Source organism: Lepisosteus oculatus, chromosome 24 (genome assembly GCF_040954835.1).
Source record: "Lepisosteus oculatus isolate fLepOcu1 chromosome 24, fLepOcu1.hap2, whole genome shotgun sequence".
Lineage (NCBI taxonomy): Eukaryota > Metazoa > Chordata > Actinopteri > Semionotiformes > Lepisosteidae > Lepisosteus > Lepisosteus oculatus.
This window is the reverse complement of record NC_090719.1, coordinates 3,400,010-3,427,290: the sequence shown is the minus strand read 5'-3', so window position 1 is coordinate 3,427,290 and position 27,281 is coordinate 3,400,010. Positions and strand designations below refer to the sequence as shown.

Here is a 27,281-nt window from a genome sequence, read left to right as displayed (position 1 = left end):
CCTGCTTTCTCTGTGTGATTGTGCCTGCAGGCTGTTAATGGAGAAGAGATCGAATGACAGCCGGGACAGTGGTCATCACAGGCGGAATTTTAGCAACAGTTATCTTACTGTGCATCATAGCAGTGCTGTGCTATTGCAGGTTGCAGGTAAGTGTTACACACTTCGCAGAGACATCATCTTTGTTGTAGCTTCCTTTGACTTTGGTTATAGGTCATTTCTTGCTCAGGAAAGACAAACGCTATATATATTTTCACCACTACCAGCCCTAACACAATGTACAATCCACCACACATAATTGCTTTTTTACAATCCAAAAATCTTCTTTGTGTCAGAAGAGAGATTTTAATTCCTCATTCATGCCAATAAAGCGATTTTCATTTGAAATCGCTTTTGTGAACCAAAGAAACATGTCTGCACAGGGTTGACAAAGCCATAACGATGTGCAAAGCCTTAACAGACGTTCAGGACAGTGACACTATATTTATTTGAGACTCTAACTTTCCATTCCTCAGGCTGTGATGAGAGCTCATATCATGTCACAGTACTAGCATCCTCTATTCTGATTCCTCTCCCATGAGGCTTGATACCTCTTCTGTATCTGGCAGGTGTGTGAATTCTGGGAACTGATTTGTTATTTTAGAGAAGAATATCTAATCCCTGAGTCTTTCTTGCAGTAGCAAAAAAAGTGCAGCTCTGCATCTCACTGCAGGCGGTGGGAACACGATCAGTCTTCTGGGTAGCCAGGTCTGCTTGTGTCATCCAGCTGAGAGCATAAATAAATTAGTGATATTCTTGTCAACATTCTCAGGATAACCTGAGTAGCTGGAAAAGTGGTGTCCCAGAATTGTGCACAACCTTATATAGAGCTGCTTCATAGAGTGAAGAACTGAAACTAAGATTGAGTTGTGACAAATGGATTAAACTCGAGTTGTCAAACATTTGGTCAGTGGGTCAAGTTGGGCCCCACAAAAACCATTAGTCCAGCCCACTTGACAGTTGCAATCAGAGGTATTAGCTAGGATTGAATTTGTGTATCTTTTAAGTCTGAGTAGTCTAAATGTGGAGCAGGGGTCTTTGATGTATCAGTCTTACAAACACAGCCTTTCCTTTGGTCCTCTGCCTCTATCATGACCTGTTCACACACATTCTCCATCAGCAAGCGGACCTGCATTGGGTTCACTAAAATGGCAATATGTGATTTATTTCATTATCTCAAAAGATAACGCAAAACTAAATTTGGTATTGTGTTACCAAAGTATATGAAATTAATGTTGTATAAAAATAATGGAGACTTCATTTCTTTCTTCTTAAAAGAAAATCGAAAGCTTATTTGATGTGTACTGATAGATTTTGCCCTAGAGCAGTAGTTGTAGAAATTTGCCGTTTTCATTTAATCAAGATCTAAAAAATAATGCTGACAGTTTTTGGTGCTTTAACCCTGCCCTCTGCCAGTTCTATTTCACAGTTAAAAGCCACTCTAATAAGGAAGATGTGCTGCTTCTGACTTGTAATCACAGGTGTTCCATTAGTCTTGTCATTTCCTCAAACAAAATAACTAAGTGATGCTGATCAGACCAGAGCCAAGATAAGATAAGACTAGCATTTCAGTCCTGCAGCTTATGGATGATATACATGTACACCTATCCCTCAGTTTGCTAAGATTCTTAAAGGGAACAATTTAAAATTCTCCTAGAAATGGGACAATGATATACTGGCAGGTCAAGAAGGCACTGTATGCCCCCTTGCAGACACAGGGTAAGTCTGCAACATAAGTTCCCCAGAATGCAACTCAAACTTCATTGCTCAAAGTCACACAGTTTGCACAGTATAGTTGTCTGTTGATGTAGTCCCATTAAATTTGTAAGAACCCTGTATATTTAGGCAGCTGTATACTACTAGCATGTTTGTCTGGATTGTTCTGATTGTTAGCCTAGAGATGTTACCTTTGTTTCCAAAGAAGTTCATATAAAGCGATCACCACACTGTTTTAGTGCAATGCGTACTGCATGCATGCACTGTTTTATCATGAGGCCAGTGCTAGCTGGAAGCCGAGTGGCCAAAAGCTTTTTTAAGGACACAATGTTCTTCGATACCGTGCACATTTTCTCTAATTTAATTTGGTTCCTAGCTAAATTACTGCATGGTCTTTAATTACCCCCCCTCCCCCCCCCAGCTGCTCTGGGGAAAGCAGAGACAATTGGGTTGCCAGCTTAGTTTCTGTCAGGCTGCCAAGATCTGGCAAATGGAAAATTCATAACCGAAGTGAAAACGAATCTGAATGACTTGGGCAGGCTGGCAGAGAAGCTCAGATACACCACAGGCCAAAATACTGGCACCTTTGCCAACCAAGGATACCTCGAAATGGGTTTCCGAGGGGGCAGTGTTCTGAAATGTCCAAAGGTGTCTTTATAAAACTGAAGCTAAACTCCTGCCCTTTATTCACAGGCATGAACAGGTCCTGTTCCCGAAAACTTAGATGGTCATTAAAAATCCCAGGGCGTTTCTCGAAAAAGAGTAGGGGTGTTACCCCGGCGTCCTGGCCAAATTTCCCCCTGGCCCTTATCAGTCATGGCCTCCTAATAATCCCCCATCTCTGGACTGGCTCCATCACTCTGCTCTCCTCCCCACTGGGAGCTGGTGTGTGGGGAGCGGACTGGTGCATCATCCAGGTGGGTCCGCACACTGGTGGTGGTGGAGGGGATCCCCATTACCTGTAAAGCGCTTTGAGGGGAGTCTCCAGAAAAGCGCTATATAAGTGTAAGCAATTATTATTATTAAAGATCTGTTTTACTCAATCTCTGCCGTTTTCAATGCAAATCGTGGAAATATCAAATTGATATGATCCCCTTCTAAATTGTTTTCATTTTCGGGGCTTGGCGCACTAAGCTTAAACGGTCCAAGAAAGAACAAACAACTTCAGTCGTTTATGGGTCATTCTTTTTTGATCGAGCCCCAAAGGAAATGATCCAATCAATCCAGGTGCAACCCGCCGTCGCTTGCAGCTGGTGTCCTCATCCCCCCCACCCCCCTCCTGTGCAGAGTCCACGCCGGCCAGACGGGCTCTCTGGGGAAACGTCCTGCTCTGTCCCTCTCTCAAAGTGTCCCTCTCTCTCTCTCTCTCCCTCCCTCCCCCGCCTCGCTCGGCCGGCCAGTACTACTGCTGCAAGAAGGAGGAGTCCGAGGAAGATGAGGAGGAGCCGGACTTCGCCATGCACTCCCATCTCCCGCCCGTGCACTGCAACCAAAATGTAGTGGCGGCGACGGCCGCCGCCACCGCCAACGGCCCCGCCCTCTTCACCCCGCCCCCCGCGCGGAAGCTCGTCCGCTCGCGGACTTACTGCCCCAACTGCACCCACTACGAGCTGCCCTTCTACCTGCAGCACCCCGACGGCCTGCGCAACGGCGGCGAGAGGGTCAGCTACCGCACCGTCCAACAGGAGGACCTGGACCTGCCCCTGGACTTGCCCAGCATGCACAAGCTCAACCTGGCGCGCTCCGTCACCATGAAGGAGGTCTTCACCCGCAGCCGAAGCATCAGCACGGATGTGTAGGACCCCCCCGCCCCACCCCCTGCGGGGAAGATGGGGTTCCGGTTTAGAGGGCGACTTGACCCCCCCCCCAACACACGTACACACACACACGCCCCGAGAGACACACGAGCCACCCATCTGGAACGTTTTTCGACAACTGTTCCCGGGCCGCCACTCCAGACAGCTGAACGCCTGTAAGGGCCAGGTTCCTCCTGCTCTTGTCCTCCTCCTCCTCCTCCTCCTCCTCCGTCCAGAAGCCAGGAGTCCTCAACTTCCTGAACGGGGCACGGGAGGAAGACGAGGGGAGCGGGCGCGAGCGAAGCCTTTACTGAACGGCCCGCTGCATTGATTTCTGGGAATTGTGCACTCCTGTGGGCGGATCCTCTCCCTCTCCCCCACCCCACCCCCAGCATGTCCTCTTTGCTGCTACAAAAACACGAGTCTCAGGTGATTAAGGGAAAGAGAGGCATTATGAGCTTACTGCCATGAATGGACACACAGACTAACCCATTTCAAACATGTATCGTCCCTCTACTCCTTCCCTGCTCCCCAAACCACACACTCCCCTACGATGTTGCTCCAACCCTCTGCGCTGGGCGTCGCCTCCTGTCTCCCTCCCAGCACCTCCCTGTCCATCTTCTTCTTACTTCGGGGAATCGAACTGAGGACATTGGACCACTTGGGTCCAGCAGGACAGGTGGAGGCAGATTTCCTCCTGTTTTCCCGACGTACCTGTATACTTAATCCAGATTTTTCAGAGGCATGGTCTGTGTATATTTCTACAGTATGTGGGGGAAAATGTATTACTTTAAGGGCTTATCAAATGTGAACACAGGTGTTCTTGCCATTTTGTTATTTTTGCTGGTGCAGACTTGTCAGTTGTGTTTGCCCTCCCCCCCTGCTTTCCTGCAGTTTAAGGTGGACAGTAAGGTAGGGATGGGGTTGGATCATCAGTCGCTCACTCTCCCTCTGCACAGCAACAGAGCATCGCTGCCAAGGACCAAGTATGTGCAATCCCAGGTCTGGGCTCCGGACCGAGCCAGACGCGTTTGCCAAATGGAGGATCGGAAAGGGGAGAAGCAGGAAAACCTTCTCGCCGAGCTTGTGGGCGTGGGGTTCTCACTTGAGTTGTTTTGTTCAGACATTGAGTTGGCAATAATCGGCGTTGAACATGTGGCTTAGCCAGACAGAACTGAAAACCTTCTCCAGATCTAGGAGGGGAGGGGAAAGGGCTTCGCTTACAGAGAGAGACGGGGCAATTGGAAGAGGTTAGCTAAAACATAGATGTTACCTAATGGGGCCTGTAAGAAATTGGAGATCCTTTGAGGCCTGATTCACCCAGCTCATCTACCTTGGATCCCTCTAGTCCTACACAGTAGGACCTGTAGTCATCTAACCTTTTAAACAGAAAAGCACCATGGGCACTGGCAAACGCATAATACAGATGGCTAGACGTGATTTCAGAATAAAAAAAAGGAGACAATAACTCGTTTGATAGATTGGCCGAGGAGTGCAAAAGAACAGAGATGGGCACTCGCCCATCCGTGAGAGAGGTTTTTATGGGAACTTTTCAATTAGCAGCAGGTTAAGACCTACAAAGACGGGTGCTCTGCCTTCTAAACAAATTAATAAGTTTAGACATTAAGATCGGGGGCGGGATGGAAATTTGGGAGCCCTGCGGACTTTGATGGCTGGAAAATGGCGTTGGGCTGGGCCAGCCAGCTGAAACGCCTCGAGCCCTTTGGCTGTGAAGGGCACCTCCGCCTCTCCCAGGACTCCGTGCGCTGGGCTGACAGGGTGTGAAGGGAAACGGGGAAGAAGAGTTTTTTTTGTTAAAAACAAAATTCTCCCTTGTCCAAATGAGCAAAGCAGTTCTAAAGCCCAAACCAGATGCCGGAGCTCTGACAATTGTCAGTCAAACCGGCTTCCAAAGAAGAAAAATGGAACCCAGTACATCCATGTGGTGACGTTTTCTGCTCTGGAAGATAGGGGAAAAATTGCCCACTTTTAAGAAACCGCCAGGACAGCGGTGTTTCTGGAGAGGAGTCAAGGTTTTTTATTTTCTCTCCTCTGTTGCCCAGCTTCACAAGAGCCGTCACCCCAGCTCTGCCCTGGGCTAGATAAAGTCCGCTCCACAGCCTCCTCCCTTTTGGATGGGACACTGGTCAGTATCAGGGGATGCTGGCGAGTGTATGGCGTTCACTAGGCCGAGAGACACGACGGCACTCCAGTATTTTTTAAGGGGGGGGTTGTTTTAAGCCTGTCATTTTCCTTGGCCTTTCTCAAGACTCGGTCGAAATGTTACTTTAAAAAACAAAAACTGACCACAAACTAAAGTCATAGCGTTTTGCGCACGGTACAGGAGAAGAGGCGGTTTTTCGTTTTGTATGACGGATGACTTCCTCATTCCTCAGAGAGCCACAGGAAAACTTTATCAGCCTCCTGGTGGTCCGTAGGTTTCACCTTGTACAGCCCCACCGTTTCTAATTTTTTCTACCGTTTTGTTCAGCTGCGGCAACTGTTTCACTCCAAGCAAGCGGACTTGAATCATTTATCGTTTTCCTTGGGGGCGTTCGGTGTATATTTTCTCTTGAGCACCCTCTTTTGTTTTTGCATTAGCAGATCACACAACGCTACTATTTTGACGCTGGTTCCTTTTGATGTCTAATACAGAAATTAAAATCGTAGGGGAAACCATAGTTATATCACATTGTTCGGCTTTCTTTACTGTTTTCGCTGGGTGTTTCTTTCTGTGGGTGTTTGTGTTCCTGGGCAATTCTGTTCCTTCTTCAATACTGGCCTATTCCATGCTTTCGATTAATGCCGAAATGTTACAGAAATGACTGGAAAATTTAAGATCAATGAACACGTTGTTGATAATAAAATACAGTAAAAATCAATGCTGAAAGTTTTAGAACTCTTTTTTTCCCCCCTTGCTTTACAAGCAACGATAGAAAAAATAATCATTTCCAGAATATTTTACTCAAATGGCCTCCTTTGAGAGGGAAATCTCTGTTTTTGCTGCTGGTTGGAAAGGACAGAGAAAATCTAACACTTGGTATTAAAAAAATCGATAGGTGAATTGCCCACTTTCTCAAGAGTATCCAAAGCAATATTGTCCTTGAAAACTAACTTTTCAGCTGTGAAGAACAAAATACAATTAAAAATAGAAACATTAGATATTGAGGGCTACTTAAACCAAGTCCTGCATTTTTATAGAGTCCTACTGAAATTGTTTGTTCCTATTCACAAGATGTCAAGGAACAAAAAAAGTGTTTAAAGCCATGTTTATGTTAATCAGAATATAGTGTTTCACTACAAAGAACAGTTTTCCTTTACCTGTTTTTTTTTTTTATTTGAGTTGTTGATGTGCACTGTCAGCATAAAGTACAGTAATGTGATTTGGAATTTGTCTAAGACCGTGATAACACTGAGTTAAATAATGCCAAGTTAAATAAACAGCACTTTTTAAAAGACAAAGTACTGGAGTAACCCCACGCTGGTTATTATATGAAATGTCCTATTTTTAAAGTAATTTACTGTATGTTTTGCTGAATTTGCTAGTGGGAGAAAAACAACGTTTCGACCTCCCAGTCAGAAAAAAACACTGTGACGGGACACAAAGCTATTCACCTAAAGGCACATAATTTATTTTGAAATCCAAAAGCAACTTACTATCCAAGAAATTCATTCAAAACAAGGTTTTAAAGAGATTAAGTTGTTATCCAGTAAAAGCAACAAATACAAAAGGATACATTTTTTTTTCTTTGGGAAATAGACAGGATAATCATTCAGAACATTCTTGTAGCAGATAGCCCAGCTTTTTTGGGAGAGGCACCTGAAGGTTTTATAAAACTGAAAGAGGTTTTAAGAGGTTTAAGAACTGAAAGCTAATATGCTGATTGCATTTTACATGCATTTGTAATGTAGTCATTTTACATTATCAGCATCATTCATTCAAGACACACACTGCAGAGATCCTACGAAAACTGCTGTACCAAGTAAGTAATCCCTAGCAGATGCAATTATGTAAAAGGTCTTGGTATTACTTGTGAACGAAGTGAAATATTTTTTTAATTTTGCTGCCTTTTACTCTTAAAATACTCTTTTTTTCCCAATTATGTTGTTTCCATTTTACATCAAGTCTCCGGGGGATAAAATTAAGACTCACCATAGCATAGGTTTAGTTTTAGCATACTTTTAACTTTTAAACACAGCTGAGAAATTCATTTTTTATTACGATTTGGATATGAAAGGTGCTTTGGAATGATCTCTCTATCACGAGAATAAGCAAAAAAAAATGTAACTCCAGCAATACAAATGCTTTCAAGTAATTTTAACACAGGAATAAGTGTATGGAAAAGGAGCATTTAAAACAAAGCATTAAAACATTTAAATAGAGAATAACTTGAGCAAAAGTGGTTTTACGGACTGAACCTGTGTTTTTAACATACAGTACAATTTCATCGACAGAGGTATCGTTCTGTATTGCACTTGCATTGCAACAAGATTGGTCTTATATTTGAAGTAAAACCTACTTTCTGGTCTGAAATAATAATAAAAAAAACAAACAATACAATAATATTAATAAATATTTTAAACATGCAATACACTGCACAGAACAATAATTTATCTCGTCCCTCCTCAGAAACGGAAGGTTGTCTTAGTGTATTATTGTCACTAACTTTTTTTTTTTGTCTTTTACACAAACAAGACTTAGCAAACAGCTGTAAGAGAAGCTGGGGAGTTTAAAAAGCACCCAGCACGTCGTCATCTTCAACCAATGCCTCAAAATTCAAGCGCCTATTGCAGATGTACAGTAAACCCTGATTTGTTCCTCAGCTAATGCTTACACAGCCCCCAGAAAGTCTATCACAGGGCTTTTAATGGACAAGAATGCCCTGGCGTCAGAGTACAGTGTTTAGACGTGATCTCGAAACCAGCGCAGCATTATGGCGAGAAAGCTCTGGGCTACGTATTGTAGTCTGGGGGGGACCAGGAGAAAAATGTTGTTGTTTTTTTTTTCTGCTGCTGTTTAATTGTGAGGTACCAGGCTGCTGTTTTTGTTTTCTGGTTTGTAATGGTTGTTCTCAACTTACGTCACAGGCAGCCCAGATCCGTTAAGGATCCAGCCTCAGACAGTGTTAACCGTAGCCTGACTTTCCCCTGGAATATTCCGCCCGGGAATATGCCTTCTGTGGGGAAGGCATTGGAGAAGGAGAAGGCATTCAGGAATGCTGTGAAGGCTGTACAACACCAAGGTGTGGAACCCGAGGCAGGTGAGGTTTGCTGTGTCAATGTTTCTTTGGACCCAATTGGGCATTCTTTTACACCGAGCCAGCCGAGCCAGCAGGCAAATCGTCAGAAAAAGACCTTGCATGGTGTGGTAAAGGCCTATACTCAGTAGAAATACCTGCATTCATTGATTTCTTGCCTTTCCCTGCTTATTTTAAATTATTAATACTACCGCTCATTTTAGGGCATTTCTGCTTTTAGGCCACCACTGCCGAGTGGGGCCTGTAGAAAAAGAAGCAGGAAACGGCTGAGAATCAACTTCGTAGGCTCTGAACCTGAACAATGGCCTGGAATGGACTGGAATTTTGCTTGTAGGGAAACCGCCAGGCAGAGGCGTGAGATTTATACCGGGTGGGGGAGGGGGGACCTGCGACGTCAGAGTTCAGTGCCGGCATGCTGAGCTGGTTGGGTGAAAGTGTTGCTGGGAACGCCAGACTGAACCTCAGAGTGGGCAGAGGGGGGTTTCTGGGCCTTCTGGAGTCCTGGGCTCCCAGCACTGTGGCCAACCCCCACCGTATGAGGTCCGACCGACTCGGGTTGGCCCTCGCCAGCAGGTGCCTCTGAGGTCCGGGCGGAAAGCTCGAGAAAAGCACAGGGTTTTGGTTGATTGATAGTTTTTTTTGGGGGGGGGGGCAACAGCACGTGCAGGTTCTCCGGGGTCCTGCCTGCGGCGAGGTGGGCGCGGGTGCGAGGCGGAGCCGGGGTTAGGGGGCGTGGCCAGCGCGGCAGGAGTGGCAGCAGGCCTTGCTGTAGTACCAGTGACTGCACAGGTTGACCTTAAGAGCCAGCGAGCAGTTGGTTGAGGGCCGGTCCTGGCAGTTCTCATCTAGAAAACAACAAGGGAGCACAGTACTCGACTGGACCCGTTGCAACCTGGGACATTGTTTTTCTACATTCGAGCACAACTCCAGCTCATTTCCTGGTTGCATGTCCAAAGCCCAAATCTGACAGCTTGAGCCAGGATCAAAAACCACTTTTGCAACCTCTGGTTTTTTTTTGCCATGTTTTTTTGTTCGGCAGCTTACTTTTTATATATTTTTCTCTTTCCAATCGCAAGCCCACCAACAAACACAAGCGGCAAAGCTGTCTAAAACATTCTTGTGTACATACGCTTATAGATATCTAGATGTCATTGATCGCACACACAAAACTGGCGAGAAAAACAAAAAAAAACATAAGATATACAGATGAGCTTGATAATATTGCTGTGACCTACTGGAATCTTAATTTGACATAATTACTTTCATATTTCTGTTAACCTGGGGGAAGAACTGTTTTGATACCTTTGGTTACTGTTTCAATTTTCTTCATGCCATGTTTTGCAAAAAATAAAAACCAAAGCAAACGTCTGGACAGCTTGTTAGCTGGTGCTCCCAACCTTAGCTACTTTGCACTGTACAAACAAGGTTAGATTAGAACGCATCCTCTACAAGATATCCCTGAAATTGGGCTCGGTGTTTCCTTGCTGAAAATAATGAAGATTAAATGCTGGTGTGACATCTAACAATGGTTTAAAGCTGGACGTCTTGCACATCTACACCTAGAACACACTAGGGCAATTCGGAGTAATAGAGATGTACCTGGTGGCTCTGTTGGACAGGGCTGCAGGGCACAGGTCTGCTTGGCAACAGGTTTGGTTAGGGGGTCGCACCCTCGCACGATGTCCCTGCCCTGATAGCACTTGACATCCCTCATCCGCACGCCCACGCCACACGTTTTGGTGCACTGCAATTGGAGCAAACAACATTTCCCATGGGTCACCTCCTCCTGGAGGTCATTCCTTGTTAAAAGCACTCTGACTGAGGGATCCACTGTGCCCGAGCAGACAGGAAGGTGGGACCCTCGTGCATTCCCTGGGCTCACATGGGTTTCTTCAGGGTGCCTGGGGTTGGACTGGTATTCGAAATAATCGGTTCCCGTCTAAGGCCCTGGCGTCCCATCATAGTCCTGTCTGTGCCCTGTGTCTCCAGGACTGGCTACATGTCTTTACTGGCATGGGATCAAGGCCCCATGCTTCTGCTGAAGAGGCAGCTCCCTCCTCTAGTGGGGCTTGAGCCGACATCTTTATGCCCACAGATATTCTCTGTTTATCCATCCTGCCGAGGTTATCCCTTAGAACTCCAGCATGCAAAAGGTGCTGGAATTTGCACTGCTAATACTGCAAACTCACAGCCCCTGCAACAGGCCTCTTAGTCACAAAGCTAAGAATAACCTGAGTGATTCATCCTCCCCATAGCCTCCACTGCCTAATAATAATAATAATTCTGTTTATTTATAGAGCGCTTTTCTGGACTCTCCACTCAAACTGCTTTACAGGTAATGGGGATCCCACTACCACCACCAATGAGTAGCTCCACCTGGATGGTATGACAGCAGCCAGAGTGCGCCAGTCCGCTCCCCACACACCAGCTCTCAGTGGGGAGGAGAACAGAGTGAGGGAGCCAGTTCAGAGATGGGGATCCCTCCCCTGAGATGGGGCCCACGCCCCTACTCTCCCACCGGGGGGCGGAGCAGTGGCTCAGGATCTGCGCCTGTGGCTGGAAGGTTGCCGGTTCAAATCCCCCAGCCAGCAGAGGAATCCTACTCTGTTGGGCAAGGCCCTTAACCCCAGTTGCTCCAGGGGCACCGTATAAATGGCTGACCCTGCGCTCTGACCCCAAGCTTCTCTTTCCCCATCTGTGTCTCATGGAGAGCAAGCTGGGGTATGCGCATGAGGTAAAGACGATTTCCTAATGCAAGACATTGTATAGGGCTAATAAAGTGATGTTATGTTATGATGTTACTCTTTTCGAGAAATGCCCTGGGATTCTTAATGACCACAGAGAATCAGGACCTCACTTGAATGTCTCATCTGAAGGACGGCGCCTTTTTACATATAAAAATATTATATCATAACATAAAATATCCCTGTCACTATACTGGAGCATTAGGACCCACGTGGACCACAGGGTGAGCACCCCCTACTGGCCCATCTGATACCTCTTCCAGCAGCAACCTTAGCTTTCCCAGGAGGTCTCCCATCCAGGTCTTGGCCAGACTCACATCAGCTGAGCTCCAGCTACAGCATACTGCTGGTATCCCCCAGATTCCAGATCAAGATGGCTGGATTAAAGGGGTCCGTTTGTGCTTTGAGCCTGCCGGACCTCTGTTTTCGAAAGAGGCCCGTGAGGGATGTGCGCGGTTTGTCTGCTGACCTCAGACCAGGGGGTGGTGTACCACTTGAAGCAGGGCCTCTCGAAGCAGGTGTTCTCCTCCACGGGCTTGCTGGCGGCGTCGCAGTCCTCCGCCTCGTGGATCTTGAACTTGCCCGCCCCGATGCCCACGCACTGCACCAGCCGTCTCTTCACCCCTCGCCCGCAGGTGGTGTTGCACTGTGGGAATTGTGGGTGCGCATCACTACAGTGGCGGATCTCTCCAAATCCCATCATGCTCTTATGTTTGACCCCAGAACTTCAATACAGAAGATTCAAACCAACTGATAAAACCAACGAGAAGGGTGGAGATAAGAATCCCACGGAGTGGCATTGTGATCCGTTCCATTTCATACCAACTGCTTCGATGAAGCAGAGGAACAAATTCTGTAAGCAGCTGGTGGGTGGTGGGTTTGAGTGCTGTAGACCTTACTGATGTGCCTTGAGCCAGGTACTTTGCACCCAGCTGCGTGAATGGGGACCTGCATTTGCCTAGTGTAGGTTGTGCAATGGAGTAGTCTCGCATCTAGGGTTATGAGTGAAAAGGGATGGGGGTTATGGGGGGGGAGGGAGTCACGCGCCCTCAATTCGCTTAACGTCGTGGAAACCGGGATGGGCTCTGGGCTGGTGTGTCATGCACAGGCGATCATCAGGTGCTTGCTAGTGCTGATCTAGTTGAACTAGAAAGTGTGAGAAAGACACCACCCAGTGTGGGAGCCTACTGTATGTAGTACAGCTCAGAAATCCCGAAACCGCTGGGTGTCTTATCTCCAGAGGATGTTGACAGCATTGTTTGATGGGGGAAATTCCCATCCAGACCCCTCTCCATCGCAGCCTAGAGCCGTGGAGGCCCGCCTTACCCTCTCCCAGTCCTGTGCCAGCCAGTGAGCCGGGCAGTCCTTCTCACCACAGGGGTGGATCGCCAGAGGCTTGTTTTCCGGAGTGCACTGGGACTCGGGCACCACTCTGCCCTCCGGCGTCTTGCAGTACACGTGCCGGGTCATCTTGCCCTGGCCGCAGGAACCTGAGCACTGGGCACACACAGACAGCAGGAGACTGAGACACGGGGGAGGACGGAGGACAGGGCAGGACGCAGCGGCGCAGAGACGTCCTCTGACGGCAAGACCTTCTGTCACGGCGCCGGAGGAGACGAGGTCGCAAAGCAGGGAAACGGAGGGATGGCCGATGACAAAGGGTACAGCATTGCTGTCCCAGAGCGGGGGAAAAACGGAAGCAGCCATCAGGAAGGCCTGATCATTCCCCAAGGGCAGCCTGTAACTTTGCAGAGCCTGCCAGCGCTGTAGAAGAAATACAACAGCCATGCCACCGACACAGAGATCTACCGTCAAGATGCATGTTATGAAATCAAGATGGGGCCCATCCAGTTGCTACACCTATTAAGTTGGAAAAGGTGAATCTTTATCCTATCTAAGAAGGTCACAACATGTGGCCTCCACATTCATCTCAGCGTTATGAGGCCGAGACCTCGGTGGTCTGTGACTTCCTGTGCCGCCCCCCCCCCCTCCGAAGTTTACCCACCGGCCCCCACTCAGATGCTGTCCACTGTCTCTCGCAGGGCGGTCCTGTGCAGTTCTTGCTGGCGGGCGGGCGGCTCGCCGGGTCGCACGGCTTCTTCTCGTCTGAGCACCTCACCTCCCTGGTCACGATCCCTCTCTTGCCGCATTTGGCGGGACACTGGACGGGAGCAGGCTGGTTAGAAAACAGCGCCCTCTGGAGGCCCGGAGGACCGCACAAACACTCACCGTCGTCCCCTGGGCCTTAGCCTCTCGCCCCAGTGAAGGATCCAGGGAAGGCACCTTCTGATCTCCTCCAAAAGAGGAGAGGAGATTCCTAGGAAATCTTTTATTACAATCGATAAACAAAATAAAAATGGCATTCACCTGAATCTGCTTTTAGAGTTCCCTATTTCTCAAAGGATAAAGGTAGAATGTCTGAAACCAACCACAGTTTTTGTGGAGCGATGCTGAAATTTTGTACAGACTACAAGCAAACTACAATTCCATCCTTTTCTTTTTCCATGCCTATTTTGGGTACCCATTGGTGGAGTTGCAGCACTCTGGGTAAATTGCTCAATGGTCCAAACTCGGCATCCATACATGCAATTGAATTCCCAAGCCCCGGAACCAGGGCCGAATTTTGGTGTTCGTGGGCCCTAGGCACTTTCACTCCAAAATGTGCAAAAAGAGGGGTCAACGCCAATTGAATGACGTTGACTGACATGATACACTTTCAGCTATTCTAATGCTAAACCGCGTGATCGATGGAGCGAGTCCAGCGACCATCACTTCGAGACTTCTGGTTTCTAGAAGAGCCGCTGGATGGCGTGTGATTATTGATTTGGAGCCCCTAGAGTCGATCGCAAGCATGTTGTTCCAGCTCGTTTCTCATTAGTCACCAGTGTTTCCCTCCTTCGTAGGCCCTAGGCACTGTGCCCGCAGTGCCTCATGGGAAATCCGGCACTGCCCAGAACCTTGTCCCCCCGACTCCCGCGAAAGTGTTGGGGCACCCCGACCAGCTCCCCACCTCGGTCCACTCTGCCACCTCCCACTGGGGCCCGCAGGCGGGGCTCTTGCAGGCACGGCGCTCGGGGGGCCTCTCCAGTTCCGCCAGGGTGCAGAGGTCGCTGTACACCGAGCTGTCCAGGCCGGGGGACAGCATCTTCCAGCAGCGCACCAGCCGGAACTGGAAGCCCTCCCCGCAGGTCCTGGAACACTCGCTCCAGCTGCTGGCCTCCCACCTGCCGGGACGGATCGGGAGACTTGATTCATCCAAGCAAGTGTCCATTTCGGAAGAGTGGCTGCCTCGCATTGCCGGGGCCCCTCAGGTTCAGTTCCAGACCCGGGGGTGCTGTCCGTGTGGAGTTTGCGTGTTCTCCCCCACATTCATTTCCTCCCGCAGTCCCTAAACATGCTGGTATGTTAATTGGCTTCTGAGAAAATTGACCCTGGTGTGGGTGTGCATCCCATCCAGGGTGTAGCCCGCCTTGCTCGCTGGGATAGGCTTCAGCTCCCTTGTGATCCTGATATGAATAAATTTGAAGATGGATGGATAATATTGACATCTATTCTCACATTCTTCTCTGGTCTGTGATGCACTGACCCATGCGACAGGTAATTCCATATTATTCTAATGGTAATAAGCATGATTAATAAATACGATTCTGATATTTAATAATATATCTATTATTCCACTATTTAAGAACTCTTCTAATAGTTCATGCACATTATTCTAATGTTCATAAACTCGCTTTTGCGATCTATGTTCGCTTCTAAAACCGGACTGTGGCACGTTATTTAAAAGTCCCAGAAAAGTCCAGTAACCTACGGGGGGAAATGGAAGCGCAAGAAAAGTGACGAAGATCACAAAGGTAACCATCTGACACGGGAAAGTGAAATGCAGAGACCCAAGAGGGCAGTGAGGGGGATTTCAAAACTATCAGGCACATTTCTTTCCCGACAGATGGCACAGCGGGCTGAGGTTTTCAAATTCCAGGCGTCCTGAAACATTACATCAACACAACAGATGCAAACACTTAAGTCATTATAATGCAACTGCTGCCTTTTAATAGCTATTGCAACTTTTCAGCACTAGAGGTCATGTTTAACATTAATAATGCCAGACAGCCAGGCTTGGACTCTCTGATGGTGCACATCTTACACAGTGGTGGCTCATCAGCAATCCCATTCCTGTTGAATCCTTAAGCTAATTTGTGTTTTTAGCCGGAACAAAAGCGGGACATAACAGGGAACGATCTTTGCTTTGGCAAATCCGGAAAAGCCACCGATTGGCTAAATTACAGTTTTTCCTCGGTTCTTGATATTACTCTTAAAATATTTCCTGAAAACAAGCAGAACGTAGGTGTTTCTGTAGTCTTCCCCATATGTACATTATGTCCTGCCCGGGCATTGGTATTAAGTAGCTGAAGTGTTACAAAGGGAGACCAAGCTGTTTCCATGAGGAAACACCTATGACATGTGAGGGTGGCCGTTACGGTTGCTGTAGATTATCGTAACCTAAAGGTCAAAGGTCGTTTTGACCTCAGAACCGGTTCTGGTGGTTGTCCGCCTTTTCTTGTTAGAGAAGAGAGTGGGCGCAAGTAGGCTGCACTGGTGTTTGAGACGTTGCCCTTAACTGTTCTTTAACTTGCAGTAAAGAGTGTTGAAGTTCATTAAAGTGTGCTTATTTAAAAGTCACCACAGTGACGTTGTAATAATAATTTTCTATCTCGTCGTGTTTACTAGTTCAGGTGGGTAGCTGCGTCAGCCTGCGTAGGCTGCAAAGGAACAAGGTTTATCCCATGCTGAAAAGAGAAGAAAGAAAACACAACGTATCGGCGGTGGAGCCTTCTTCAGGTGTGTCTTCCTCAGGTGTGTGGTAGGTTAACCTACCATTAACCTACCAGAATGTCTTTGGACTGTGGGAGGAAACCGGAGCACCCTCATGAACACAGGGAGAACATACAGACTCCATGCAGACAGCACCCCAGGAATTGAACCCAGGGCCCCAGTGTTGCGAGGCAGCAATTTAACCAGAATACCACTGTGCTGTCCCTGTTTCCTAACTTGCTCTAGTTAAAGGCAAGTTATTTCAAACCGCAAACTGAGTCAAGGTTACAATGTTGAACTAGGGAGGCAACAAGCCTCCTAAACAACTCTGAATGGGGGGAGTAGAGTACAAAAAACAGCTGTAAACGTAGCCACATATATAAATGTATAGAAAAAAGGAGGAGTGTTGCATTATGGGTGTTGAATTAGGTTTTTACATTGTCAGAAAACAATGAGTAGTTTAAGTAGTGATATATTTCACAAATTGACATGCATATATAGTCGCATTTCTAAGAGTAAAGCCATAATCTTAGCATGGATATACCACAATGTTAGAAATGGGGTGTGCTGTTTTCTGAGCACTCCAGATATAAAAAAAAAGACATTTTTAAAAGCAGCCCACGTGCGTGGCCATTTTTTTAGAGAAATTCAAAGGCTTTGAAAGGACTACACATACTGCAATCTTTTTGAGCCCGGACTTTTTTGAACAACTGATTTTGCAGCAGATTGCGGCATTGTAATTTTTAACACCCAGTCCTTAAGAGCCCATGATTAAAAGTGTTAATATCTACAACTGTTATTACTGCTGCTTATTAAATGCTGAGTGGGGAAAAACTGTGGAGGTTGTTTTCACATTACGTTTAGCCTGGACCAGCTCCACTCCTTTAAGATTTACTGTACACATTTTGTAAAGTCCAGTATGGATTTAATATTGGTCACTTAAAAGAAAAGTTTAGAGGATGAGTGGATTAGCTCACAGGGACCCAAGCTTTAGGGGTTCCTGAAAACTCTTCTGCCCAAATAAAAAGTCTAGCATGAGATTATAGTACAGTCCGAGACGTTCTCTTGGACCCCACATGTGTTGCGACATGCAGTTTATTCGTTGCTTGATAGCTGCCATGTTTATGTCACGTCCGGAAAAATACCTGCTACAGTTTAAAATGCGCATACAAGGCAGACAGTATGGGTGGACATTACTTAAGCCGGAGTACCAAAGGAAAAATGTAAACAGTAAAAGGCCAAAGAAACGGCTTTGCTTCGGAAGATGAAGACAAGAAACTATTACTTCAGCGGGAGACAAAATCAAGATATTGATTTTGTCCAAGGCATGGACAACGCAGGAGAAACGTGTGACATAGCGGATGGTGACGTCAGTTCCGGCCCGTATCGGAAGGGCGGGAAATGGCTGACGGGAAGGTGTGTGGTTTGGTAAACACAGCGGTTGGTACCCCGCTGGGATGCCGTTGAACAGGTTAAGTAAGCATAAAAGCTGCACCTTGAGGTAAAAGTGGCGAAGGTTTTTGGAATTTCATAAAAAAGTATCGTTATCTGCTAGTGCATGACGTCTAAGGAACTTGTTGCGTCTCCACAACGGTGAGTCTGTTCCCCCGGGACTATCCTGTAGATGATATTTGGAGATATATTTAATTACTATTTCGTTTAAGCTGTCGCGCTGTCCGAAAACAAATGTTCACCAAAAAAAAACCGCGAGCGTCTGGGGACCTGTTCGAAGACCGCTTGCTGGCCGCAGACGTCGTGAGAGACGTCGCTTCAGCCGATGGCCACGCCGTCGATCGGAATTTTGCTCTTGAGAAGTGAGACGGTCTTTCTGACTGGGGTTGCGACGCTTGGAAACGGGGCCGGGATGCAGACGAACTCGGGTCCGCTGTGCATCGCCTGACCGTGCATGCGTGGTCCCCGATGACGATTGAATCTGAACTGGAGTTGGCCAGGACGTCGTTTAAGATGTTTTCAGCCCTCAGGACCGCGAAGGCGCATGTCTGTCACAGGTAAGACGTGCTTCTCTGTATCCTTGGTTTCGAAATGCCTCGGTGGTATTTTAAACGTACATGCACTGCATTCAATACAGTGATGTTTTTATTAAAGATGCGAGTGGTACTCCTTCTCAGGTATTGAAAATGACCGTGATTGAATGTACAGTGTGCTACCTGATGTCATGTGTATGGAGTGCTGTTAACTAAATCAGGTTATTGCTAGTGGCTGTGTGGTCTGTGTGTTTATTTGCGCTGTCGGTTTCAGAATGCAAAGTGGCATTTATTCGCTGCCACGGTCGATTATACCTTTCAAGAGTTTTCTGCATCTGTTGGAACTTGAGAAGATTCCTGATTTTGTAGCAATCCATTAAGTTGCATGAATGCTCATATGTGTGGTTCTCTGTGGTAAATCCGAGATCTCTTTGAATGTTACTGCAATGACTTAACGAATGCCGTCTTTATAGTAATGAATTTTGGTATAATTCATTTTTTTTCCCTGAGCTTGGGTGAAATACAATTTACTGGGATCCCAGGGGCCAATAAATTTTAAATCCCCCCCCCCACCCCCATCATGGCTAGCTCTGTGCACTTAATGAAGAAGGTGGGGGTATCACGTGATTCTGCATTAAGTCAAGTCGCGGTTTAAATGCAAAGATAATTTCAGAACAAATACAAATTAACACACATCAAACTACACCCCATTGTAGTTCGCGAATATTTTGAACTTCAGTTGCAATACAAAATTGTACAGGTATCAAAAGTGTAGAAAAGGTCTAAATCTAAGCTCCAGGGGCAGAGAGGTGGCTCTGTGGCTCAGGATCTGCGCCTGTGGCTGGAAGGTTGCCGGTTCGTATCCCGCGGCCGGCAGAGGAATCCTACTCCGTTGGGCCCCTGCGCAAGGCCCTTAACCCCAGCTGCTCCAGGGGTGCTGTGTAAATGGCCAACCCTGCGCTCTGACCCCCAGCTTCTCTCCCTGTCTGTGTGTCTCATGGAGAGCAAGCTGGGGTAGCGAAAAGACACATTCCTAATGCAGTAAATTGTATATAGCTAATTAAGTGATCTTATCTTCTTATCTCTTAAAAAATACAATATATACATCCTGGAAACCGAAGAAAGAGAAACAGTAATAATTGCATAGTTCAAAGGGCGATGAGAGGTTTAAATGAATGTTTTGCAGTATTTCATAGCAATTAAGCCTTTCTGTTTTTTTTCCATTTAAAATAACTGCCACTTGGGGTTTGCATCTGAATGCACACTTGGTATTCGCGGTTTCACTTTTTCCCTCCTCTCAAAGCGGCAAATGTCATGGCAGCACATGGCAGTGTCAGTAGCTGAGTTTGATCATCCTTTGAGTGCCCAGGACCAGAATACAGTGGGAGGATCTGTTCCTGATCAGTACCACCTCCCAGATTCGGTAGCATTGACATGATGTCATTTTGTAGCCGGCTACCAGTGCATCCGATCCAGATCAGAAATGGCTGCGTGTGTAAAATCTAAGTTCTGCACTTCTCCGGCACGACGGGCGGATCAGTGTTCTCCTTACCTGGGCTGGCACTCTCTCCCGATGCAGAAATCGTGAACCGGCTCCGGGCGGGTGAGGGCATCACAGTACACGTCGTCCACTTCAGCGCCATCGTACCTCACACACATGGCGTATGACGTAGCCACACCTGTAGGCCGGGTCAAGCAGGGGGGAAAAGTCAGGGCACCAGCTGAAATCACGGCTTTCCTCTTGCGTCCAGCGAGCCCAGTAAGCCATTCGCCACCAAACAAACGAAACGGGTTGAGTCCCTTTGCAGGCGTTCTTAAAGCTTTAAAATGTGGGTGCTACCAGGGAAGAAGAAACATTTGCAGCTTAGAGGGCCAAAAGCAAGTCAGGTGGATTGAAAAACATATTTATGGATTCTAAAAGGCTGAACAAGCTCATCAGGAGAGCAAGCTCTGTCATTGGGTCTGACCTGGACCCCTTGGAGGTAGTGGCTGAGAGGAGAATGATGTCCAAACTAGAGGCCATCATGGACAACTTCTCCCATCCCCTCTATGACAGGCTTGCAGGAATGAAGAGCACGTTCAGCAAAAGACTGATTCATCCACGGTGCGACAGGGAGCGCTACAGGAGGTCATTCTTGCCTTCTGCCATAAGACTGTACAACGCATCCACTGTGTGTCTGGGCAGAGGCAACACTGACAGTGACCTGTTTCTGGACTAAACGCATCTACACATCTACTGCTACATCTGTTCTCTTTCTTTTTCTTTTTCTTTTTCCCGTTTGCTACCATTTTTTGTGCAATATATGCCAGGGACCTGTGCAATACATTTATATTTACAGTGCCTTGCGAAAGTATTCGGCCCCCTTGAACTTTTCAACCTTTTGCCACATTTCAGGCTTCAAACATAAAGATATAAATTTTTTATTTTATGTGAAGAATCACCAACAAGTGGGACACAATTGTGAAGTGGAACGAAATCTATTGGATTTTTGAAACTTTTTTAACTAATAAAAAAATGAAAAGTGGGGCGTGCAAAATTATTCGGCCCCTTTACTTTCAGTGCAGCAAACTCACTCCAGAAGTTCAGCGAGGATCTCTGAATGATCCAATGTTGTCCTAAATGACTGATGGTGAACGTAATACTGTTGTGGAGAAGTTTAAAGCCGGATTTGGATACAAAAAAGATTTCCCAAGCTTCAAACATCCCAAGGAGCACTGTGCAAGCGATCATCTTGAAATGGAAGGAGTATCAGACCACTGCAAATCTACCAAGACCTGGCCGTCCCTCTAAACTTTCAGCTCAGACAAGGAGAAGACTGATCAGAGATGCAGCCAAGAGGCCCATGATCACTCTGGATGAACTGCAGAGAACTACAGCTGAGGTGGGAGAGTCTGTCCATAGGACAACAATCAGTCTTACACTGCACAAATCTGGCCTTTATGGAAGAGTGGCAAGAAGAAAGCCATTTCTCAAAGATATCCATAAAAAGTCTCGTCTAAAGTTTGCCACAAGCCACCTGGGAGACACCCCAAACATGTGGAAGAAGGTGCTCTGGTCAGATGAAACCAAAATCGAACTTTTTGGCCACAATGCAAAACGATATGTTTGGCGTAAAAGCAACACAGCTCATCACCCTCAACACACCATCCCCACTGTCAAACATGGTGGTGGCAGCATCATGGTTTGGGCCTGCTTTTCTTCAGCAGGGACAGGGAAGATGGTTAAAATTGAGGGGAAGATGGATGCAGCCAAATACAGGACCATTCTGGATGAAAACCTGTTGGAGTCTGCAAAAGACCTGAAACTGGGACGGAGATTTATCTTCCAACAAGACAATGATCCCAAACATACAGCAAAATCTACAAAGGAATGGTTCACAAATAAACGTATCCAGGTGTTTGAATGGCCAAGTCAAAGTCCAGACCTGAATCCAATCGAGAATCTGTGGAAAGAGCTGAAAACTGCTGTTCACAAACGCTCTCCATCCAACCTCACTGAGCTCGAGCTGTTTTGCAAGGAAGAATGGGCAAGAATTTCAGTCTCTCGATGTGCAAAACTGATAGAGACATACCCCAAGCGACTTGCAGCTGTAATCGCAGCAAAAGGTGGCTCTACAAAGTATTAACGCAAGGGGGCCGAATAATTTTGCACGCCCCACTTTTCATTTTTTTATTAGTTAAAAAAGTTTCAAAAATCCAATAGATTTCGTTCCACTTCACAATTGTGTCCCACTTGTTGGTGATTCTTCACATAAAATAAAAAATTTATATCTTTATGTTTGAAGCCTGAAATGTGGCAAAAGGTTGAAAAGTTCAAGGGGGCCGAATACTTTCGCAAGGCACTGTATATCTATATTTTCATCTAGATTTATATTCATATGTGTGATACGATTTTTCTGTGTACCGTTCTGTTCTAGTTTGTTCTTGTGTGTCCCGACTGTGAGTAACTCTTGTATTGTATTGTACTATTATTATATAATTCTTTACACTGTGGCTGTGTTGTGTGTGTTAAGCTGCTGTTGCACTGCGATTTCCCTCACGGGATCAATAAAGTATCTATCTATCATCTATCTATCTATTTCGTGAATTTCTTTGTTGGTTTTTAAAGAAGATGGAGTCCCACAGGGAGGGTCCTTCATCGGAACAGTTCTTGGGAAGGCCCAAGCTATCCTCTTGCTTTGCTAGGAGTGTGTGAGAGTGCGAAGAGGGTCTCGCGATGTACCTATGGAGCAGGTTAGACTGCAGGGCTCCTGGGAAGACAGCTTCCACCTGTACATGTCCGCCGCGCTCAGGCCAAAGTTCTTCTGCAGGAACCTCTGGTTAATCCTGCCAACACAGAGCAAACATTCCTGGGAGGGCCAATCGAGTGTGAGCCCAGGTAACCTATGGCAATGGATTTTTCTTCACTTGAACATGGATTCAAACAATAATTCCTTCTGGAGCTTGAAGCAAGCAAGCAAGCAAGACGTACGTTTCTGGGGGGGAAGCAAAAATGATACACTGTAGGAGCACACAACAACGGCCTGTACACCTGAAACCAGCCACTTCATGTCAAACCTAACAGCCTTTGAGCATTAACGAGTGTACTGATAATAAGTGATTGTGTATTAAATCCTACATTTATATGAATGAATGTTACTCAAGAGGAAAGGAAAGTCCAGTTGTGTTTCCCTACAGTAGAAGGAACATCTTTGCGCAGATACATTTTTTATGAATAGTATCATTAAAAAAACTCTCTTAACTGTAGGTGGTCATTTATTTAAACCTTTAAATCTGGTCCTTCATGGGAGTTTTTTTTCTTTAAAAAATAATTGCTCCTCTGTGTGCGTTACTGGAACTGTCATTCTGTCTTGTTGTTGAGCCAAGTCCAGACACACATTAGTGTCTTGTGGTAGTCACTGACAGAAGGCACTCTTGCCTTGAAAGTTACGGTTTTTACTGAATTTCCTTGCGCTCTTTGCCAGGGGTGGAATTCTTAATTGGGTTTAATTGGCATCCTGTTCCACACAGTAAAATCAGTTTAAGTTCTCACATCATGCCAGTGACTGAAGGGTCTGGCTTTGAATATTTTGTTTCCTCATTTGAAGTTATAGTTTTATACCTTCATAGGCCACATTCATAAAACATTTAGCTCCGCTATAAGTCAACACCTGTTTCCTCCTAATGAGAAAACGGCGAAAAAGTTTAAAAAGGACGTAAATCTCTCAAGATAAATATTTAAGTTTCTAAAATAAATGTAGATGTTTTTCTAGTCATTTTGCAATATTAATTTGCGTTTCCTGCTTCAAAAAAGGGTGGTCAAATGAAGGCGCCGTAAAAGGTTTATGAATTGTGTGCCTGTACCTCATCATCTTTCCTGGATATGAAATGCAAGGGAATTTCTGGCGGGTGTAAAATAATTTAGAGCCATTAGGTTCATCGGTTAGCCACTGTTCTTAAAAACTTGAGTTACATCCAGCTCCAGCAAGCAGGATGACCAGTGGAAAAGGCACAGATGACGTATTAATAATACATATACCATACTCTCTGTTAGGTGCTTTTGCTTTTTTTTATCTATTAAAAAACCTGTCTCTTCTGGATCTTTCCAAGTGTCCTAAAAAAAAAAAAGCTTGTGGTTTCTTTTATTTGCGCTGGCGAGAGCCGAGAGAGGAGCACGGCTTTCAAACAGCGCAGACAAGCCAAATGACTGCTCTGCGGCCCTGCATGAATTATGGATCTAATGGAATGCAAACCCACCAGCCATTATCTTGGCTGCCTGCTCCGCAGCCTTCGGATGTCTTATAGCACTCAGAAAAATGTAGCGCAAGCCTGCAGTGGATTCCTGTTCCCGACCTGAGCTCCGGATGGCCAGAACAAGACAGCCTTTGCAGTCCCAGACTTGGCTAGTCTGTAGTAAAAACTTCACAACAGGGTGAAGCAACAAGAGCTGCTGGACACTCCAGCCACTGTAGCCAGAGTGGCACAGTAGGCATCTCCGACACCTGTCCTTTCTTCATTGTTCTGGTGATCATTAAAAACGGGGATTTGTAAATAAATACAGAGATGCCTAAAGCCCAGGCTTCCAGATCATATCATGATCTTGGCGCGACTGGGTTGCGTTTCAGTCAGAAACGTCTGTTCATAACAGTCAGCACCCTGTTGTTTGTCAAGAAAGGCGTGTGTATGGTAGGTGTCCTAATTGAAAAAACAGTACTTGAGAACATCTGTCTTCGCAAACCAAAGAATCCCCAGTTCCTGTACGACACAGTGAATTTATCACTGTTCTGTAGCTACTGAATAAATCTATATCTGAATAAAGCGGCGATGAACACTCCTTCGTGCGTCAGAGGTGTCTTGAGTCACTGACCTTCATGAGGCCAAAACACTCCCTCTCTTGGCCCAGGGGAATCGGGGGTTTCATAATTAAAAATACCACAGGCTCTGTCTTGTATTAAAAATTGGAAAATATATTTACACTTTTGAAATAACACATTCCAACTTTACAAGCAGTTTGCAAAATAACTCCTTGTATCTTCATTTTTTGTAAGCCTACCTTATGTACAGTATAGATGTACAGGGTTAGTCAAAATGTTGTCGACGAGTATGAAAACCACTTATTTCACTAAAGTTTTGTTTTCTCCCCCACAGAAGGCGAAGGACTGTAAGGTGTAAGAAGACTGTAAGAAACTTTGCTATTTATGCTTTCGTTTGAAACCTTTTTTTTTGTCACAGTAGCCCATGTAATTAATTTGTAATAAACTGTCAAAGGTGTCGACAGCATTCTGACTAACCCTGTATAACCATATGTACTATCCAGTCACCCAAATTATGTCCCCATTAAGGTGGCTGCTTTGTAATATGTGGGAGTTAAGGGCATTAACCCCTAACATCCTCTTGGCTTCACAGTGGTGGTTACATATTATATCGAAAACAACACAGATTGCAGAAAATTTCATTACAGAAGCATCGGGCACTTTTGTTATGTTATGCTTAATAAAAGTGAATGCAAATAACTGGAGCTGGTAATCCTGAGTGTATTTCTTTTACTGCATGAAGTTGCTGGAAGGAGCTTTTCCATCGGGCTAGAATGTGCTGCTTAATTGGGTGCATGTTTTTAGATTTGCTTTGATTTGGGGGGGGGTGCTGTGGTTTTCTAGGTATCCGGTGTGGCCCCGGACACTGGGGGGCTGCTCGGTTTAACAGGAGGTGAGTTGGCCCAGGGTGCTGTAGAGCCAGTGTCGACCACAATGGCCGGTTTTCAGACGGGATCATTTTACTGAAGTTGGCCGCGCCGCGTTTTTCTATTGGGGAAGGAATACCTCAGGCCTGTGAGTGGAGTGTACCTCCTGTACAGTAATTCTTCTTGGTGGGAAATTGAATCTAGCTCGGGAAAAAAAAAAAAAAAGACTTTCAACTCCGCTGTTTTTGGAACCTGGAACAAGCTGTGGCCAGGGGCCTTGCGGGCTGTTCATTACTATTAAGTGTGTGATCCAATATGGAGAAGAGCCGGGCATTAGGAGGCTTGCTTTCGGGGGCCATCTGGGGGGGCTGTCAATCCACTCATGGCGCGGTGTGTTAATTGGTCCTGTGGTTAAAGCCCAGGCGTTCAGGAGCTTGGATTTTTTTCCTGCCTTATCGCAATCGCGCTCGCCAAAGTAGTCAAGCGACTGCACGGTGCCAATTAGACATGATCTTTGAATTGGGGGAATTTGCTAGCTGGCTAAATAGTCCCAGGCTTTCAGAAATTGCCGACTCAAGGGCTACCTGCAATTTCTGCTGGATTAAAGCAGCTCGGGCCGCCCCCTTTACCTGGTCTTTTGAGTTCGGTTGCCCGTGGGTTGGCCCGGAAGCGTGGTCCCGTTGGCGAAGGCGGGGCCTCCGCTGTCGTTGCCGCGGCTCCCCGCCGTCAGCTCCTGCAGCGTCCCGTTGAGGAAGCGCGGGCCCCCGCTCTCTGCGCCGGCGTAGTCGGCCTCGGGGGAGCCCGCCCCCCCCGCCGCCGCCGCAGCGGCGAAGAGCCGGTTCGTGGTCACGTTCGCCACCAGCTTCTTGGAGCCCAGGGGGCCCCCCGCCAGCATGTTCCAGATGAGGTTCTGCGAGTCCGGCACCAGCTCTGCGGACGTGGACTCAGAGGGCTCGAAGAGGAGGTCCCCCACGCTGTTGGGTCTGCTGCCGTTCAGCTCTGCACGGCGGAGAGGGCGAGGAATTGAGCAAGGGTTAGGCCAGAGCCACTCCGGCGTGCTGGCATCTCGAACCCCGCTATGGCAGAAATGTAATACAACCCCATCCCTTCATGCAATATTGATCCCTGAAATTAACAACTGAATAATTAAGGTACTGGGTTGGGTCACCCTGGATGAAGCTTCACATCCTTTCCAGTATTGTCATCTTCCATTCTGTGTCATAGGGTAAAATAATGCACACAGAGACATGGCATCTTCCTTTGTAGCGGACTGGTGGACTTGCGAAGAGGAGGCGGCAGAGATCAGGTCAGTGGTCTTGATGTGAAATGTTGAAACCCAATTCCCCTTGGAACAAGGCTCCCTTGCTCAGAATGGATTATCCGAGTTCTGCAAAAAGGACTTGTAGCAAGGAGGAAATTTGGTGTCCATGCAAAGCCTCTTCTCTGCCTTCTCGCCTGGCCTTATAAAGATGGTAACTACAGAAAGTCTTTGAATTCAGCGGGTGCGTTATTTACATCACTTTTATAAGCAGTCGTTACTTTGCTAAGCTGCTCCTTGTTTCTTAAATGGATATCAATGCGGATCATGCAATAGGGTTTCAAGGATGTGACTTGATTCCTTGTCGATGTGTGAACGGAACAAGTCCGATTTCCCACAATATTGCACCGTGCTGTCTTCTGCAACCAAGCTGTCATAGTCCCGCTGTTGAAAAGCACCTGAGTCACGCAAAAGCCAGTGATGCTTTTTTTTTCCTTAGGTCCAACTGACCGGGTCC

At 46.5% G+C, this 27,281-nt stretch overlaps 2 protein-coding genes across 3 annotated transcripts in view; one reads left to right on the top strand and one right to left on the bottom strand.

The window, feature by feature from the left end:
• The window catches only part of fam163ba (family with sequence similarity 163 member B, genome duplicate a), a 42,400-nt gene extending 35,970 nt beyond the window's left edge, over nt 1–6,430 (top strand). For both annotated transcript variants that reach the window (XM_015366864.2, XM_006640524.3), the window contains 2 exons: nt 31–146; nt 3,153–6,430. In XM_015366864.2, the coding sequence (XP_015222350.1) occupies nt 54–146; nt 3,153–3,551 (492 nt within the window). In that variant the 5' untranslated portion in view covers nt 31–53 and the 3' untranslated portion in view covers nt 3,552–6,430. The remainder of the gene's footprint in view (nt 1–30; nt 147–3,152) is intronic.
• Nucleotides 6,431–7,158: 728 nt separating this feature from the next.
• adamtsl2 (ADAMTS-like 2) overlaps nt 7,159–27,281 on the bottom strand; it is a 42,619-nt gene continuing 22,496 nt past the window's right edge. The window contains exons 11-19 of the mRNA XM_069183269.1: nt 26,136–26,505; nt 22,570–22,673; nt 19,900–20,026; nt 14,561–14,774; nt 13,556–13,711; nt 12,877–13,047; nt 12,020–12,196; nt 10,406–10,550; nt 7,159–9,651 (exon numbers count right to left, since the gene is read on the bottom strand). Coding sequence (XP_069039370.1) covers nt 9,530–9,651; nt 10,406–10,550; nt 12,020–12,196; nt 12,877–13,047; nt 13,556–13,711; nt 14,561–14,774; nt 19,900–20,026; nt 22,570–22,673; nt 26,136–26,505 — 1,586 coding nt within the window. The 3' untranslated portion in view covers nt 7,159–9,529. The remainder of the gene's footprint in view (nt 9,652–10,405; nt 10,551–12,019; nt 12,197–12,876; nt 13,048–13,555; nt 13,712–14,560; nt 14,775–19,899; nt 20,027–22,569; nt 22,674–26,135; nt 26,506–27,281) is intronic.